The following is a 19,549-nucleotide window of genomic DNA, read 5'->3' on the forward strand; positions in this document are numbered from 1 at the left end:
AAGGTGCATAAAGGAACACAGCAGCACAAAGAGGTGCAAGAAAAGCACAAAACACCATGAGAGGTGCATAGCAACCACCTACAGTGGCAAGAACACCCCAAGATGTAGAGTCTTGGGTGTGCAAGCAAGGCAGAGTGGAAGAAAAATACCCAAAGTGTAAAGTCTGTGGTACAAGATGCACATTGGCCTAGTCATTAGAGGTAGGCATATACAGCTTTGCTTTTTCTTTTATTATGTTTTTGTTTTTACTAAAGAAAAGAAAAAGAAACAAAACAAAGGAAGAAGCCTGGATCCCAGACCATAAAAAGTTACAAATTACAGCCTCCTCTAGTCTGTTTGCACCCTGCCCCCTCTTCCATCCTCGACCCATCTTACCCCACTTTGGAAATTGTAAAGACTGACCCTTTATTTATTTATTTATTTATTTATTTAAAGCTTTTCTATACCGGCATTCATGATACAATCATATCATGCCGGTTTACAAATAACAGGGGATTTATTCAGTATTTATTTATTTAAAATATTTTCTATTATGCCTATAGTGACCAGTCGTGCTAGGCAGATTACAATTAAATATATAACATACATACTTAAAAATTTCATAATAATACAATAAAAATCATAGTACATTACTAAACTTCCTGCTGAACGCCAGCGTACAATATTTATCACTGCAATTTATACGCTTCCATAAATATATGAGCCTTCACCTGTTTCCTAAATATGCTAATATCTTTAATACCTCACCATACTGGAGGCAAAGAATTCCTTAATTCAGGCCCTACTATTGAGAAAGATGTGAGGTGTGGCTCATTCAAATGTGCTGTCTTAATGGAGGGCCCACCAATAAATTTTGGTCTTTGGACCTCAAAGCCCGACCGGGTACATACATTTGTAAGAGATTTGCTAAATAACTGGGGCCATCCATTCTTAATACCTTAAAAGTCAAGACTAAAATTTTAAACTTAATCCTGTATCCTACAGGAAGCCAATGGAGCTCAATCAGCTTTGGGGAAATATGCTCCCAACATTCGGGCCAATCCTGTATCGTGCGGTAGGAAGAGCTGCGTTAGTGCCTACGGCACCCGCGGTTACCGCCCGCACAGAGCAGCTCACCTACCGCGCGATCCTGAAGCCTAATTATATGTAAATGTAAGCCGCGTCCGAAAAGCCTTAGTCCCGCGCAACCCAGGATACTGGATAGAGCGCCTATACAGGATCCTGGGTGCGCGGGCCTAAGGCTTCACGCCACGCTGGTATCTGTCATTTCAAATGTCATTTGAAATGACAGATACCAGGAAGCAACGGCGGCGACAGCGCAGAAGCAACGGCGAAAGGACTTTTCAGTGTCCCCCCTCCTCTCGGAGCAGGGCGCGAAAAGCTGCCTTGCTCCGGGAGGAAGGGGGACACTGACAGCGACGAAGCTTTCCCCCAGCCCGGACACCGGCGAAGCCAGAAGACAGCGGCGGAGAAACGGCGAAACGACTGTCAGTGTCCCCCCTCCTCTCGGAGCAGGGCGGAAAAGCCGCCTTGCTCCGGGAGGAGGGGGGACACTGACAGCGGCAAAACTTTCCCCCAGCCCGGACACCGGCAAAACTTACAATTTTGCAGCCATGAGCCACGAGCAGGAACGCGAAGATCTGGCTCCGATAGCTCCTCCCGACAAGATGGCCGCCTGCACGGGGAAAGAGTACAATTGGCCGCTCAAGACGTGATGTCGTGACGTCACGTCTTCAGCGGCCAATTGCACGCTTTCCCCGTGCAGGCGGCCATCTTGTCGGGAGGAGCTAAGGCAGGCCAGATCGTGTTCGTGCTCGTGGCTGCAAAAAAGTAAGTTTTTTGCCGGTGTCCGGGCTGGGGGAAAGTTTTGCCGCTGTCAGTGTCCCCCCTCCTCCCGGAGCAAGGCGGCTTTTCCGCCCTGCTCCGAGAGGAGGGGGGACATTGACAGTCGTTTCGCCGTTTCTCCATCGCTGCTTGTGCGCTGTCAGTGTCCCCCCTCCTCCCGGAGCAAGGTGGCTTTTCGCGCCCTGCTCCGAGAGGAGGGGGGACACTGACAGTCGTTTCGCCGTTTCTCCGCCGCTATCTTCTGGCTTCGCCGGTGTCCGGGCTGGGGGAAAGCTTCGCCGCTGTCAGTGTCCCCCCTCCTCCCGGAGCAAGGCAGCTTTTCGCGCCCTGCTCCGGGAGGGGGGAGAAGAGACAAGCGGCGAAACAACTTACTTGCACGGGGGAAAGCGGTCTCCGTGGCAGCCCCAGTCCTCTCCCCTCCTCCCGAAGCCAAAAAAAAAAAAAAAGCTTTTTTTTTTGGCTTCGGGAGCAGGGGAGAGGACTGGGGCTGCCACGGAGACCGGCACCCATGATCGAGGCCGGGGCAGGTGAGCGGGGGCTGGGGGAAAGCTTGCCACCTACCCTGACCCCTGCCTCTACCGCCTGGGTCAGGGTAGGCGGTAAGTTTGCAGGTTAAACGCGCGACAAAGCGGCAGGGAAAGGTAGCGTTAGTCGGGGCGCGGGTTACGGGATGCTAGGGGAATAGCTAATTCGCTCGTTTGCATGCAATATCGCGCTAATTCGCTCGTTTGCATGCAATATACATGCCGCGGGCGGAAGGGGTTACCCGGGGAATTTAGGACGCGGTAGGAGTAGGTTAAAGGGGATTCGGGATCGCAGGAAGGGCTAACGCGGCCGGAACGTGAGTTAAAAGCGGCTTAGGAGCAGGGTAAATGCAGCCGCACTTTACAGGATTGGCCCGATTGTGAGGAAGATATTAAACGTGCAGCTAATTATCCGGCGAGAATTTAGCTGCATAATTTGGGGATGTTCCAGGGATAGGTGGAAGGCATTTCAGGGAGGAGCAGCGTTAACTGTATAAAGTTAACCAGCTAACAACAATGTTCAGAGTTAACAGGTTAACTTATGTGGCTAACTCTGGTCATCCCGCTGACCTGTCCTAAAGTTAGCTGGATAAACATATTTGGCTAACTTTAAGATAGCCGGGTATATTCAGCAGCACAACCACACTGCTGAATATACCCGGCTAGTTAGCTGGTTATGTTTATCCAGGTAACTAGCTGAGCCGCTCAGCAGCTGCATATTGCCCCTTTTGAAAATCAAGCCTTTTGAGAGCAGATGTCACTTTCTGAGCAAATGTGTCCAAGCATGCAAGGAGAACCGGCAAATTTTCAAGCCCGACTTACGTGCATACGTTTGCCTTGAAAATTCTGAGTGAAATATACCTGCAGACTTTAGCCCTAAGCAAGCTGTTACCCTCTATAAGTATACCATAGGTGGAGAACAGCAGGAGAAGCAAATCAGCCATAAGATCAGACTCGGTTGACTGACCTGAGTGCTAAATTCCAGGCTGCTGATTACTAAAGCATTAGTATAATTTAAACATCATAATGTACAAACCTTTTATTAGGCCATGCAGAATTAATGCATGTTTTCTAATTTATAGCTGCATTTCCAAAGAAAGCTGAAGGCATTAATTACAATCAAAACATATAAATACAAACACCAAAAGTCTAAGAAAAGTTTAAGATAACTAAAATAAAATAAAGGTTAAAAATATTTAAAAAATCTATCAATTATAAAATAAAATATAGCAGCAGTAAAATATGAAAGAAAAATATAAATCAATGAGCTTCAAGATCAATTCATTAAAAAAGCAATGTAATAATTAGAAAGCAGTGAATGGACAGATTATTTAGCTAAAATTTGCTGGATAGGAGAGATAAGCAGCCTCCAAACTTTTGGATCAGTTTGTGTTTTTGTTTTGTTTGGGTGAGGGGTATTTTTATTCAAATCATTTAATGTTTTTTTCAGTTCAGTTCATGTGCCAAAACTGAAAAAAAACATACAAAAAAAAATCTAAACACAACAATGAAAAAAGACGGGCCTCTAGTAATCCTGGCTGATCTCAGACAAAAAAAGTGTTTTGAACTGGGCCTTGGGGGCCTAGCTTTGGCTTGGTGATGAGGCCTGTCACTGAGGACTAGCCCCAGTGCCAAGACCTAGCCCTGGTCTGAGCCCTACATTGAGAACTAGCACTGGCACCAAGATCTTATATCAAAATGGTACCAGCCACATCGCTGAAAGGCACTGAAGTAACATTACTTTGGCACTGTCCCAAGTGGATGATGCCATTTTTATAGCACTGGAACCCAGGTGGGAGGTGACTGGGCATAGCACTTGCCCATTTCAATATTGGATCAGGGATGTAAGAGGGGCAAGGTTGGTAGCTCTCCAGCCTCAATAAGTATTTTCATTATAGTTTAGTTTTGGTTCATTCTATTTGGAATGAATCAAAAATTACCTCATTTGCTGCATTTTTTTGCATTCGTTAAAACTGAACGCACATCCTCAACAGATTTGTGGTCTGGAATATTCAGCAGAATAAATATCCCACCGAATATACTTGCTTAGGGTTGTCCGGTACGTGTTTGTATGTAGCTGGTTCAGTTTGAAAATTACTCTAGTGTATATATACACCTGGAAAACGCTTAACTTAACCATCTATATTAATACAGACAATTAAGAAATAATAAAATGAAAAAAAAAAAGAAAAGGGATTGGGCCTGCAGGCCCAGCCCTCACCTCCCTTCCCACTAAAAGACTGTAGAAAATATGGGGAAGGAAGAGTTAGGATGGCAGCATAACGACTCACCGCTGCGTTTGTTGTTCCTTTTTCCTCTGAAATATGCCTCCTAAGCATACGGGTCACCTGAGAATTTTCCCCTCTGAATCAGCACCCCTCTTACCTGGTCAGCAAACACTAGGTTTTGTGGTGAACCGGGTTTCAGAGATGGAGCAGGGGCTTGCACCCATTGGAATCAGGATGCAGAGAGACCTGGACTCCCAGTGTTTTGATTTTACACTCTCATCCCCTGAAGAGCCTGCTGTGCTGGGGTCTTTGCTCACCTGTCAGTCAACTTCTGTAGACATCGTAGATGCCAGCGAAGAGAGGAAAATGACCTGGATTGTAATGCTGCAGGAGGGAGGAACCACGGCAGCCAAAGTGGGCAGCGTGCAGAATGGTGGAGTTCTCCTGGTTTCCACTACCCCCGGAGATTCCAGCTGGGAGAGGTTTTATTAGCCAACATTTGGTCCGTGCTCAGAAGAGTGGATTCTGCTGTCTCTAACTGTGCTTTGGACACTGGCTTGTTAGTTAAAGGAGTTGCTGAAATGTGGAAATCTCAGACAGAAGATATTACTGTTTTAAAAGGAAAGGTGGAAATGATATCATCTGAAGTCCAGATCATCCAGCAGTTAAACTTGGCCTTAGTTCAAGATAAAAATATGACTCTGCTAGCCATTTAAATTAAAGATTTTTAAGTTTTCCAAAGACTTCTTTTCTTTCTCCTCATAATCTAAGATTCTGGAAATTTCTGGGGCCAATTTTCCACCACTGAATAAAGTTTATTTTTTGCCTCTGGATCAAGGCCTAGGGGAACTCTGGATTTCCCCGAGACTATGAATATTCATCCTCAAGATCTCAACATTTTCACCATTTTGAATAGCTCAGAGGTTGCTATAGAGGAGAAGGAGACTCTTCTCATTTTGTTTGATTATGAAACTTCTTCCGTAAATCTCAGGCATTATTTTATGGGGAAAAAAATTTTTGGATCCATCCTGATGTATCTAAAATTACTCTGGATTGGAGGAAATTGTTTCTTGCCATGCGCCAAAAAGTGTTATCTTTGGGTGCAACATTTCTCCTCAGACATCCTTGCAAATTTATCATTAAAATACCTTGGAGGCAGGTACCAATTATTTTTCTCCAGATCAGTTACGTTTCTTTCTTGATCAAAAGATAATTTTGTGAGAACGCTTGTTGTACCATAATACATGTTCCAATTTAAGGTCTATTTTGCTAAGCTTCGTTACATTTGTCTTTTAAAGTTTCCATTATAATTACTAATCTCTGCCTTCTTTTTTTCTTGGGGACTACTGTATGTGAAAATTATAAGAAATATTTTTCTTTTCTCATGTATACATTTCTGTGTTTCTTGACAAGATTGTTCTTGTTTGATGCATTATTGAGATAATAAAAACAAAACACTACTGTAATACAGTTGGGAAAAGTACCCAAATCTATCCTTCCCCCGAAGGCCCCCCAAAAACAGAAACAGAGAAACATGACTGCAGAAAAAGACCATATGGCACATCCAGTCTGCCCATCCGTCCAATTAATTTAGCATTATAATTCCCATCACTTACTTATAGAAACATAGAAACATGAAGGCAGAAAAGTACCATAGGGTCCATTAGTCCAATTAACTTAGCATTATAATTCTCATCACTTCTTTAGAGTTCCCCTGTATTTATCCCATGCTTTCTTGAATTCAGATACTGGTTTTTTTTCTACCACTTCCACTGTGAGGCTGTTCCCATGCATCCACCACCTTCTCTATATTTCCTAAGATCACTCTTGAGTCTACCCCCTTTCACCCTCATCTCATGACCACCTCATTCTAGAGCTTCTTCTCCACTGAAAATGGCCCGCCTCCTGTGCATGGAAACCTTTGAGATTTTTGAATGACTCTACCATATTTCCCCTATCTTACCTTTCCTCCAGGATGCACATGTTTAGATCTTTAAGTCTATCCCCAAATGCTTTTGAATGAAGACTACTGCCCATTTTAGCAACCACCCTCTTGGACCATCTCCATCCTGTTTATATCATTTTGAAGGTGCAGTCTCCAGAATTGTACACAGTATTCCAAGTGGGAACTCACCAGGGACCTATAAAGGGGCAATATCACCTCCCTTTTTCTGCTGACCATTCCTCTCCCTATGCAGCCAAGCATTTTTCTGGCTTTTACCATCGCTTTATCCACCTTTTGGCCACCTTAAGATCATCAGATACAATTACCCCCAGATCCCACTCTTCCTTTGTACTTAGAAGAATTTCACTTCCAATACTGTATCTTCCCTTGGATTTTTGCACCCTAAATGCATTACTTTGCATTTTTTAACATTAAATCTTAGCTGCCAGACCTTAGACAATTCCTCGAGCTTCAGCAGATGCTTCCTCATGTTTTCAGCTCCTTCCTGGCTGTCCATCCTGTTGCAGATTTTAGTCTCATCGTCAAAAGACAAACCTTTCCTGACAACCCCTCTGATATGCCAATCACAAAAATGTTGAAAGGAACTGATCCAAGGACTGATCCCTGAGGCACACTGCTAGTAACACCCCCTCCTCAGAGAAAACTCCATTTACCACTATCCTTTGTTGCCTCCTTGTCAGCCAGTTTCTATCCCCATCCCTCATGCTAGGATCCACATCAAGGGCGCACAATTTACTAATAAGTCTTCTATGCGGAACCGTGTCAAAGGCCTTGCTGAAATCTAAGTTCACTACAACATTGTGGGCCTATTGGCACAAGGAACCTCCCAAACTCTCCCTGCCGGCGGGCCACCTACTCATGCCCACCCCACTCCCCCCACAAACACAGCCATAATCCTCCCACCTCATCTAGTGTAAGGGACACCTAGTAGTATAGGTACATCTGTACGATATCACGATATGACAGCAGTTCAGTCATATCCAATCAGGTATCTGAAAGGTCTGGCCTCAAGATGCCAAACAGACATTATGAGCTTGCTAAAACAATGAGAGATGCCCAATATCAAACACCAGCCAATCATAAGCCAGATGCCCATGATTACAGGCTAAGCTGCACCCAAGATGACCATATATAAAGCTACAAGCACAGGAGTAGCATAAAGGAAGATTAAAGCAAGGAACACTGACAGCATGAGACATCACAGAGATATCAACAACACACTTTAAAAGGTGAATTTTAAAAGCCCTACGTGTGCAAAAACTTGGAGATACATGCATAAGTTGGCCGGCGCATGCTGAGCAGATTTTAAAAGCCACCTGTGTATGCGCCACAAGTCAAATGTTTTGAAAAGGGGCGGGGCGGGATATGGACATCATGGGGGAAGGCCAAGAAATGTGCGTGTAAATACTTAGGAGCACAGGTGCGCGCCGGGGTTCTCTGCCGCGTAACTTTACTACTGCTATGGATGGCGTGCAAATAATAAAATTAAAAATTCCAGACTAGTCAGCGGGATTTTAAGGGTTGATGCTAACAAGGGGAAAGAGAAGCTATCAAACTAGGGGGTTTGGAAGTCCTATGCCTTGCCTGGGCAAACTGGGAATGAGCTGGTGAAACTGGCAATGGCTCCTTTTATAATCCCCCCATTTACGTGGCAGAAGCGGCATTCGCGCACACATGTGTGTGCCCACTTAAAATTGCATGCAAATGTGTGTGTGCTAGGCCTATTTTATATCATGCATGCATATACGCATGTCTGTTATAAAATAGCCACGTCCATGGGCGCGAGCCGGCAAACATGCACACATGTGTGCCCGCCCGCCTGTTTAAACGTTACCATCTAAGAACTTAACTTCTAAAGCAGCTTAACTTCAAGTGATATAGATCTTACACTGGGGTTAGATATAGTTATTTTTGTTGAGGGAAAGCTTAGCAGACTCAGAGGGTAGAAAGGAAGACATGAGTTTTGTTAATAAAGTCTTGATGTAAATTTCCATATTTTGTCCTAATTAATTTGCACTTAGGAAAGGAGCCCGGGAGTGGATAAGTATTCCAAATGGAGGGTACCATTACACTGGCACCCCCCGCCAAATCTCCCAGGCTGCCAGGAGCATGGTGCAATCGTAGCACTCCTGGCAACATTCAGCATTGCTGTCAGATAATACTCAAAGCAAATTCTGGATGTTGCTGGGAGTCCTATGAATGGACCTTGCTCCCAGTGGCTTGGGGGATTGGGGGGGAAATGCTGGATGGAGTGGGAGGATTGCAACTGGGGATGTGGGGGAGGCAGGCATGAGGGGGGCACACAAGGCAATATTTATTTGCCAAATTTGGCGGGGGGTCAGAGATGCTCCTCAGGCCAATAGGCCCACAACGTTTGTAAAATCCTTAAGTGGGGCTTGGGAGCTTTGCTTGACTACTTTACAGTAGGGGGTGGGGGAATGAGACATCAGGGCTGCAGCCCAATCGCTTTTTTGTTTCATTTTACTACCACTATTTTACAATAAAGTACATGTATCTGGGTAACGTTAGACCTGCTTTCACCTCTATTTTATTGGGGTACGTTTTAGCCAGGTAATAATTTATCCGTCCAAAACATATCCAAATAGTTTGGGGACATATTTAAACCCCCAAGTCTGTCCCAAAACATAGCCAGACAAACTCTTTTGAATACTGACCTCATTAAAGCTAATCAAATAAGAATGGCATATCATTTTGGGCTATTTCGTACGTAATATCATGAAATTGGACAAGGTTAAAAGAAAACAACCTTCCAATGTACTAAACTGGAATGTATCCCATGCAGAAAGACGGTGCCAACTGGAAAACAGAGACCAACAAGAGTTTGTTCCTTCCAGTATATCTTGTACTGCAAAGGACTTTGTCAGAATTAGAATATTGTATTAGTATGCATGAGGTCAGGAATATTTTACAAATAATACAAGTAACGGAATTCAGGCTCATTCTATGGGCAGGGATCCTTACAGGGAAAATAAATTATCCACAAAATCTACTACCTAAAACTGTTTGAACCTGCTCATTCACCTTTTGTAACATGAAACTGGATAAGAACCTGGAGGATAGTGATACGGCAGGTCTACAGATATGACGCAATGCCAATCGATACGAGCTAATGTGAGGAAACATACCAGCTGTAGTTTGGGAGTTCAGAAATAACTTGACAGGAATATATTTCAGAGGGGTTTTATTAATAATCATTTTCTGGCTCTTTCAAACAGAGCAAGAACCCAAAAGGAAGGTCATTTCAAGAAGCCTGAACTCAGTGAACAAACATTTCCTGACATGCAAACTACATCACTGCCTATGTCCTGATTGTGCTTTTCCTTCACGTAACATTAGACATGGAGAGAAGCTGGTTCTATCTTTCGTTCCAGATGCTGGAGAAATGGAGGTAAATTTCAGTAGAGTTTGTGTTTATGACTCATAAATGAAATGAGAGAATAAATGAAGCCAATAAAATATTAACTCAGTATTCTTTCCATCAATCTCTTCAGAAGAAAACAACAACAGAGTACATCAGGAAATTCAGAGTGCAATACAAGATATCGGATTACGGAAACATGTACTTTTTTACCAGTACAATTTTAAAAACCAAAAAATTCTGATATTTGAACTAATTTCTAAGCCATGTTAAAATCTGGTGTCAAGCATTTAGAAAATCCAATGTTAAAACTGCATTTAAAACAAATGTGTTACCACTGCTGGTGTCCCCCCATTGCCTCATGGTGCAGCCTTCTCTAGGCTGATTCTCTTCTCCGCCCCCTGCAATCAAGCTGCATCCCTCCCCGGGGCAATCCCACTAACTATCACCCCCTTAGTCAACCTGCACTCTGTTCTGGATTGATCCCCTTTTGCCATCCCTTCTGATTGAACAAGGAGCCTCTACAGACCCATACTTCACTCCTGAGTCAAGCTGCGCTCTCTTCTAGGACAAGCCCCTCATCCGTACACCCAGCATGCAGGCTCCATAATGCCAAACACTCCACCCCTAACTACCAGAAACTGGCTCTTCTTGGGTCAGTGACCTACCCCACACCTTCTCCCTTGGTGGTCTTCAATGGGAACATTGGGGGCAGGAGGTAGCACTTTTCTATCTTGCCCAACTGGTGCTAATTGACAAAATGGCACATTCAGTGATATCCTGCCAATTTAAGTGGTCTTCAACCAGCCCTGGAAAATCTCTTATTGCAGCCTATGAGCAATTGGTTTTACGTAACTTACACCACCTCAAAACAGCAACCTCATCTAAACCATTTTGGAATCTGTCCAGGGTTTCATTCTGTATATCCATACCTCTTCAGAGGTATGGATATATTCAGAGCCAATTTGAGTACGTTAATATTTTATTTGCATTTTATGAATCATTTCACCTTTTACCTATGTAGGTGCCTTATTGACATATCACCTTCTTCTTTCTCATGCAATTGTTTAATTAAAGTTTTTTTTTATATCTTTAGTAATGTCCTTCCCAATGAAGCCACCTGGAGAAACATGGCTATGTCTGGGGACCTAACCTGTCTGTATCTTGAATGATTGAATCTTATCATGGAACTTTCATACTGGGGATCCTAAAGTTAACTAGATCAAAACTAACTTACTGGACTTTATTATAGAACCTTAATATTGGAACGATGTACCATATGCAATTATGAACGTTTATTAAGTATATTGGATACTCGTTGCATCACTCTCTTACTTGAATAAATGAGGATTTCCCGTTTTGAGATTCACTTTTTCTAAGTTCTCCTCACACTATTATTTTGCTGACCTAATGACTTCACAATACAATATCAGTTTTATATTTTCTCTTATACACAGCATATGGATCAATTATAAACTTTTGTCATGCTATTATATAATAAGTTTCCTGCTGTAAAGAGCAATTTATTTTGACAATTGAGAACAATGCCTTGCTTTTAACTCAATTTAATGCTACATATCACAGAATGCTGCATTGAATTATCATTCAATCTGTGTATCTCTATTACTGAAAATGTAACCTGCTCAAGCAGGCAATACACATTAATACTCAGCTTCTGGAAATCCCAATTCTGCATGCAAAGGACTTTAATGCATTGTTATTATCAACAAAATAGAAAAAAAGGTTTAATGGACTACACTAACCTTCGGGATCAAGGAGTTTTGCGATGCCCAAATGCCGCTGGGCTATGGTAAATGCATGGTCTAGTCGCTGCAGGGCAGACTGTTGGCGAACCACACTGCTCCACTCCAATAGGTCTGGTCTGAAAAATAAGCACAGTTTACAATTTATACTCTCCTTTCCATTATGCTTTATTTCTAAGTTTAATTGGTATCTCTCATATGTACAAAAACACGATTGTCTTTGGAATACAAAAGTAAAACTGAGTCACAGGGATTCCACTGATGTACAGTTATGTTCCATAGCACACTCCTATCAGCTGACAGCTAGCAGCATAATATCGGGCTTATGCTACAGCTCTGGTTCACAATCTAAGGTAGTCAAGAATGAATCAATTATTAGATAATTAACCACCATTAGGGCATTAGTTGCCACTTAATGATCAGATTGATCTACACCACCATAAGGGCATCAACTACCAGTTAATGACCCAGACATCTCTAGTTATTCTTTATTGGATGGATTTGTAAAATATATTTGGCAGCTCCAGAGAGCTCATGATTACTGAGATTCTCCATCACTGGTCCAGCAGAGGTTTATATGGTAGCTGGCAATCTACCGAAGAAGTAAACTACATTGTCTATTAACATGTTCTTTTTTTCTGGCACCCTGTTGTATATTTAATGTTATAGAACTGTACCAATCATGTCAAAACAGCCAATTTTTCTATAGGTGACACAAAGGTGCTATATATTTATTATTTTCCAAAAATATACTGTATATACCACTGTTAATCCACAGCTTAAGAGAGCAAACAAAAAAAACATTCATATAATAAGCATATAACATACAAAGCACAGCTACATGAAATACAAACACTTTTCCTCAGACAACAAATAAACCATCTGACGATGACCAGAAAGATTGGAATACTTTTTCTGTTGATAAATAAGCAAAATCCTGAACTAAACCAAGTCCTCAAGAAATAAAAAGGTTTTCAACATTTTCCAAAATGTCTATGTACAGGTTACCAGGTGAAAATGATCCTGAAGGTAGGGACAGCCACAGAAAACACTCTTCCCTGAGTTTCTGTAAGCCGAGTGAGTCGTCATGGGATTAATGTTGCATTAATCAATGGAAAGAAGTCATTACCAAGGAGACTATGAATCATCATAGCTACTTTGTATTTAATTCTCCACTCCATGGGTAGCTAATGAGGGTCACACAATATTGATGTAATATGGGTGCTAATGCCCAGGCCCTAACAAAATCTGAACAGCTGAGTTCTGCAGAATTTGGAATGCTCTTAACACACTAACTGGCATCCCAATATGGACCATATTACCGTAATCCAAGTTTGAAACAGCAAAGCCTGAAGTTCAGTCCAGAAATGTGAGTAGTGGTCTTAACTGGCACAGTTTATAAAAATCAGCCAACTATGGATTTATCGTGACCACGCATTGTCAAATTTGAGTCTAATATGACCCCCTAGGCTTTTCACTCATAAATGGGTACGTCACAGTTTTCGAACTTGAAGGAGGATGAAAAACAAGTGTAATTTACTGAGCTTTGAAACTATTTTATAATGTTTCAGTCCTACATAAAATATTTCTGATGAAAGCATTTGGTTAATTACTGCTAATAAGCTTCTCTGTCGCAGATGTTTATCTAAGTATAGAATTTAATGGAAATACAATAATTATATGGGACTGAAAAAAATAACCACATATCACTATTTGAATGGACCAAACTAATTGTTCATTAATATTGGCAATAACATCATAAGTAAACATCTGCTCTAATATTCAAAACACTGGAGCAGATTTAAAAAAGATATAGTTGCGATGGAGAAGGTACAGAGAAGGGCAACCAAAATGATAAAGGGGATGGAACAGCTCCCCTATGAGGAAAGGCTGAAGAGGTTAGGGCTTTTCAGCTTGGAGAAGAGAAGGCTGAGGGGGGATATCATAGAGGTCTTTAAGATCATGAGAGGTCTTGAACGAGTAGATGTGACTCGGTTATTTACACTTTCGAATAATAGAAGGACTAGGGGGCATTCCATGAAGTTAGCAAGTAGCACATTTAAGACTAATCGGAGAAAATTCTTTTTCACTCAACGCACAATAAATCTCTGGAATTTGTTGCCAGAGGATGTGGTTAGTGCAGTTAGTGTAGCTGGGTTCAAAAAAGGTTTGGATAAGTTCTTGGAAGAGAAGTCCATTAATTGCTATTAATCAAGTTTACTTAGGGGTAGATTTTCAAAAAACGCGAATAGGCGTACTTTTGCTGGCGCATCAGGCGCCAGCAAAAGTACGCTGGATTTTAGTAGATACGCGTGGAGCCGCGCGTATCCACTAAAATCCTGGATCGGCGCGCGCAAGGCTATGAATTCTGTATAGCCGGCGCGCGCCAAGCCGCGCTGCCTACCCCCGTTCCCTCCAAGGCCGCTGCGAAATCGGAGCGGCCTTGGAGGGAATCCTCTAACGCCCTCCCCTCATCTTCCCCTCCCTTCTTCTATCTAACCCACCCGCCCGGCCCTGTCTACACCCCCCCCCTTACCTTTCTCCGGGGATTTACGCCTCCCGGAGGGAGAAGTAAATCCCCGCGCACCAGCGGGCCTCTTGCGCGCCGGGCCGCGACCTGGGGGCGGGTACGGAGGGCGCGGCCACGCCCCCGGACCGCCCCGGGCCGTAGCCATGCCCCCGTACCCGCCCCCAAAACGCTGCCGACACGCCCCCGAAACGCCGCGACGACCGGGCCCGCCCATGACACGCCCCCGACACGCCCCCCTCGGAGAAACCCGGGACTTACGCGAGTCCCGGGGCTCTGCGCGCGCCGGTAGGCCTATGTAAAATAGGCTCACCGGCGCGCAGGGCCCTGCTCGCCTAAATCCGCCCGGTTTTGGGCGGATTTAGGCGAGCAGGGCTCTGAAAATCCGCCCCTTAGGGAATAGCCACTGCTATTAATTGCATCAGTAGCATGGGATCTTCTAGGTGTTTGGGTAATTGCCAGGTTCTTGTGGCCTGGTTTGGCCTCTGTTGGAAACAGGATGCTGGGCTTGATGGACCCTTGGTCTGACCCAGCATGGCAATTTCTTATGTTCTTATGTTCTTATGTACTATGCTCGGCTTCTCTGCGAAGGGAGGTTGTTTCAAGACTGAGCGGGCGCATCATGCCCTCATGCCGCCTCCAGGGCTGGTTGGCCGTCCACACTCCATCATTATGCAAATGCACAGATTTCAAGATAAAGTGCAGATTTTAAATAAAGCACGGGAGCTCAGTAAAGTCCTGCATCATGGCAAGCGGGTTATGTTTGTTCAACATTTTGCTGCGGCGATGAAGAAAAGAAGGACGGAATTTGGCCCAATCAGGAAAGAGCTTCAGAGGCACAGCCTGGTGTACGCCCTTCTCTGTCTGGCACGTCTGAAAGTCACCCTGAACAATAATAAAGTTAGAATTTTTGACCCACCATCAGAGGTGCGCCGGTTTTTGGAGCAGGCAGAAGAGACGCGGCCTGACAGAAGACGGCGTGCTGCCTCAGCATTCTGTGAGACTTTATTGTTTTGTCTCGTCTTTTTTGTTTTAATCTCACTTTCTTGTCGGTGCATTGCAGCTTGCTTCTACTTTCTTCTTTCTTTTTGACCCTATCTTCTTCTCCTTTACAGAAATAATTGACCAGCTTCTTACTTTTTATGGGCCTGGGGGGCGGAGGGGGGTTACAGTGATCATAACTTGGTTTGTTTTGGGGGGGGGAGGTCAGGAGGATGAGCGCGAGGTTGATGTGGGGGCTCGTTCCTTTAAAAAGTATTTGTTTTTGGCTTGATGATATGTTTATTCTTTAATATGTCCTCTTTTTTTATTATTATTATTTACTAGTCACATTTAGGTTGGGCCACTGATGGTGGTGTGTTCTGGTCCCCACTGAGTGCATCTGGCGTGCGCGCTGGGGGAATCCAAGATGTTCTGCTCATGTGGGAGGTGCGGTGCTGATCCCGGCATTGGGTGTTGGTGCAGTGAAAGTATGTATGACACATCATCAGAGGGTGCGCCAACCGACTGCAGCAGATGCAATACTCAGAGACTGCCGGTGCAACTATTGGGGGGTTCTTATTTTATTTTATTTATTTATATTCTTTTTTATACCGAAGTATAGCTGTGTGCCTTCACCCTGGTTTACAGAGTAACAACATTATACAATGAACATGTTATAAGAAATAACGCAGTACAGATAACAGAACTATAGCATCTCGGCAAAGAGCAGAGTATAACATGTTATCAGGAGACAATTTAAGACTTGGTTATAAGATACTTATTAAAGGAACTTTAGGGTTCAAGATGAAAAATTGATATTACTCATAACAGTCTGTGAATGATTGTCTAAACCAGTGGTTCTCAACCTTTTTTCTGTCGGGACACACCTGACAGATGGTTCTCACATGCGTGACACACTGACCCATGATCGTCACAGGGCTAGATGTAAATGTACAGTTTGCATCCACGGGAACCCCCCTGATCCACAATAATGGATGTAAAGCAGAATTATGACATTCCCCATTCAACTCACTCTACAAAAAAGATATTCTGGTTCTGGTGTCATCTCAGTAACAGCAACTCAAACTCCTTCTACTTTCAGGCTCAATAGCCCTACTTATGAAAAGACAGCAGTTTACCACCAATGCATGTCCTCTTGAGAAAACGCAACAAATAAGACTGATAAAACACTTACATGCTAGTAAAATATCTCTGTAACAGACACAGAACCGACCTAACATACTCCCAGGATCTGTAGTAATGCATATAAACTAATCCACACACAGTTACACCTGTATTATGGAATACACTCAAACAGGAGCAACCCTATCTATGAAAAGGCAACACTACAAATATTAAATCAGGCCCTAAAAACCAATACACCTCTTATTAGGAAAACAGAACTAGCAAGCAGCTATAGATCCCCACACAAAAATAATTGTAAAACTATACTAATAAGCAGAATAAATGTTTCACAACAACTATGAACAGAATAACATCCAACAATTAAAACTCATAAAAACTATTAAAAATTCTCCAAACACCAATAAAATATTTCAAAAAAAGCAGACACATCACATAATATTAAATAATTAAAATAGCAGTCAATCAAGAAAAATAAACTTAAAAAGCCACCTTTACTTACCCCCTCCAGCAGCTCTCCTACTCCTCTTCCATGCAGGCTGTAGCACACACCAGAAGCAGCAGTAGTGGCTAAGCTCTATACTCATGGTCCTCTTCCTTAGGGCCCATGTCTCTCACACACACACACACACACACCATACCAGTCATGCCCCCATGACCAGTTTCTGTCTCACACACCAATCATCTCCCAGTCTTTGACAAACACACCAGTCACCTTCCTGAACAGTTTCTCTCATGCCATACACACACACACAGGCTTCCCACTCCCGTGTTCCACTTACATATATGGGCTTCTCACTCTCATAATCACTTTCTCTTTCTCACATACACTCACCAGTCTCTCACTCCCATGCTTGTTCTCTCCACATGCACAGGCTTCTCATTCCCATAATCACTTTCTTTCTCTCCCACAGACACACACACCAGTCACCTGATCTCTCTCATGCATACACACACACAGGCTTCCCACTCCCATGTTCTCTTTCAGATATACAGGCTTCTCACTCCCATGCTGTATCTCACACACTCCCAGCTTTCTCACTCCCATGCTCACTCTTCACTTGCACAGGCTTCTTATTCCCATAATCACTTTCTTTCTCTCTCTCACATACACACAAACACACACCAGTCATCTGATCTCTCTCATGCATATACACACACATAGGCTTCCCACTCTCATGTTCTCTTTCAGATATACAGGCTTCTCACTCCCATGCTGTAACTCACACACACACAGGTTTCTCACTCCCATGCCCACTCTTCACCTGCACAGGCTTCTCATTCCCATAATCACTTTCTCTCTCTCTCTCTCTCTCACACACACCCGTCACCTGATCTCTCTCATGCATACACACACACACAGGCTTCCCACTTCCATGTTCTGTCTTACATACACAGGCTTCTCCCTCCCATGCTGTGTCTCACACACACCCAGGTTCTCACTCCCATGCTCACTCTCTTCACATGCACAGGCTTCTCATTCCCATAATCACTTTCTCTGTTACACACACACACACCCAGTCTCTCTCTCATTTCCATGCTCGCTCTCCACGTGCACAGGCTTCTCATTCCCTGAATCACATTCTCTCTCTCACATTCACATGCACACCAGTCACACAGTCACCTTACCAACCAGTCTCTCTCATATACATGCACACACACAGGCTTCCCACTCCCATGCTCTCTCTCACATAATCAGGCTTCTCACTCCCATGCTTTCTTTCACATACACCCCCACAACACCAGGCTACTTACTCCCATGCTTTCTCACATACCCAGATTTCTCACTTCCATGCTTTTTCTTTCTCTCTCTCTCTCACACACACACACACATCCCTGACTGTCTCACACTCTCACATACACATCAGTCATCTCCTTGAGCAGTCACTTTCATTGTCTTTCACATATACACATACATCAGCTCTCTGACCAGTTTCTCTCAATCACACACATACTCTTGATCAAATACATTCTCTCACTTACACGCTGGCTGGCTGTTTCTCTCTCTTTCTATCACTCACTTCCTCCCCCCCCCCCCCCCCCGAGCACAAACGGTAGCTGCTCCTCCTCCTCCAGGCCCCGCAGGCCAAGAAGGAAGAATTCCATCGATCGCGGGAGGCTCATGCTGCTCTCCTTTCCCTTCCTCCCCCAGAGCAGGAAGATCAGCTGCCTCTCCTGCTGCCACCGGACTCCTGCTATCTTCGGGCGTCCGAACTTCGTGTCGGGGGGGGGGGGGTAGCGGAAGCGCAGCGCACAACGTCCGCTTCCTCCCTCCCCCCCCAGCAGGAAGATCGGCGGACCATACGGCCCGACGCCCGAAGATAGCAGGAGGCCGGTGGCAGCAGGAGAAACAGCTGATCTTCCTGCATTGGGGGGAGGAAGCGGAAGCTGCGCGCGGCGCTTCCGCTCCCCCCCGAACAGGAAGACCGGTTGGCCATATGGCCGCAGCAGCGCTTCCCCATGTGTGCCGTGATGGCGCGCAAGGCGTGGGTTGTCTTGCGGCACGGCCTTTCTTCTTCCCGCCCACCACTTCCTGTTCCGGTTCCGGGTCCGGGGGGGGGGGGGCGGGGAATGCAGGCGCGGGAAGAAGAAAAGGCCAGCCGCGGATGCCACAGCTTTTTTTTTTTTTTGCACTGCTGCCGTTCCCGCTGGGCTTGAACGTGCTGATAGCCCGGCGGCAACGGCAGCAGGGAAGAACGAGCAGCGGGAGGGACCGGGAGCCACGCGACACACCTGCCGGTGCTTGGCGACACACTAGTGTGTCGCGACGCACCGGTTGAGAACCGCTGGTCTAAACAACCATGTTTTTAATTCTTTTTTGAAGGTTTTGGAATCTCTGATAGAACTTAGGTATCCTGGGATGGAGTTCCATTCTGTCGGTCCAGCTATCGAGAAGGCTCTATGTTCTTGGTTTGGACTTCTTTTTTATGCCTCCTGCAAAGGGGTTTTGGGAAGGGGGGGGTTGAGTAATGGAATGCTGTTATGCTTATTCATTTTTTTGCTGAGTTTTGATGTGTGTCTGCTTTTCTCTTTTGCTTGCATTTGATTGTGCGGTTTATTAACTATGAAGTTCAGGGTGGTATCCAGAGAGGGATTCTGAGGGTGGTCTTTTTCCCTTAATTTCTTTGAGCATTTTTTCATTGCCCCACAATTAATTATATGTGGCTTCTTTTGAATGGCCCCTCCCTGTCTC

At 44.3% G+C, this 19,549-nt stretch overlaps 1 protein-coding gene across 1 annotated transcript in view; it reads right to left on the reverse strand.

Annotated features, from left to right (window-relative positions):
- Positions 1-19,549, reverse strand: part of DMD (dystrophin) — a 3,148,630-nt gene that overhangs the window by 2,196,085 nt on the left and 932,996 nt on the right. Inside the window, exon 7 of the mRNA XM_029603105.1 lies at positions 11,706-11,824. Coding sequence (XP_029458965.1) covers positions 11,706-11,824 — 119 coding nt within the window. The remainder of the gene's footprint in view (positions 1-11,705; positions 11,825-19,549) is intronic.

The sequence above is a fragment of the Rhinatrema bivittatum genome, chromosome 5, assembly GCF_901001135.1.
Source record: "Rhinatrema bivittatum chromosome 5, aRhiBiv1.1, whole genome shotgun sequence".
In the NCBI taxonomy this organism is placed as follows: Eukaryota; Metazoa; Chordata; class Amphibia; order Gymnophiona; family Rhinatrematidae; genus Rhinatrema; species Rhinatrema bivittatum.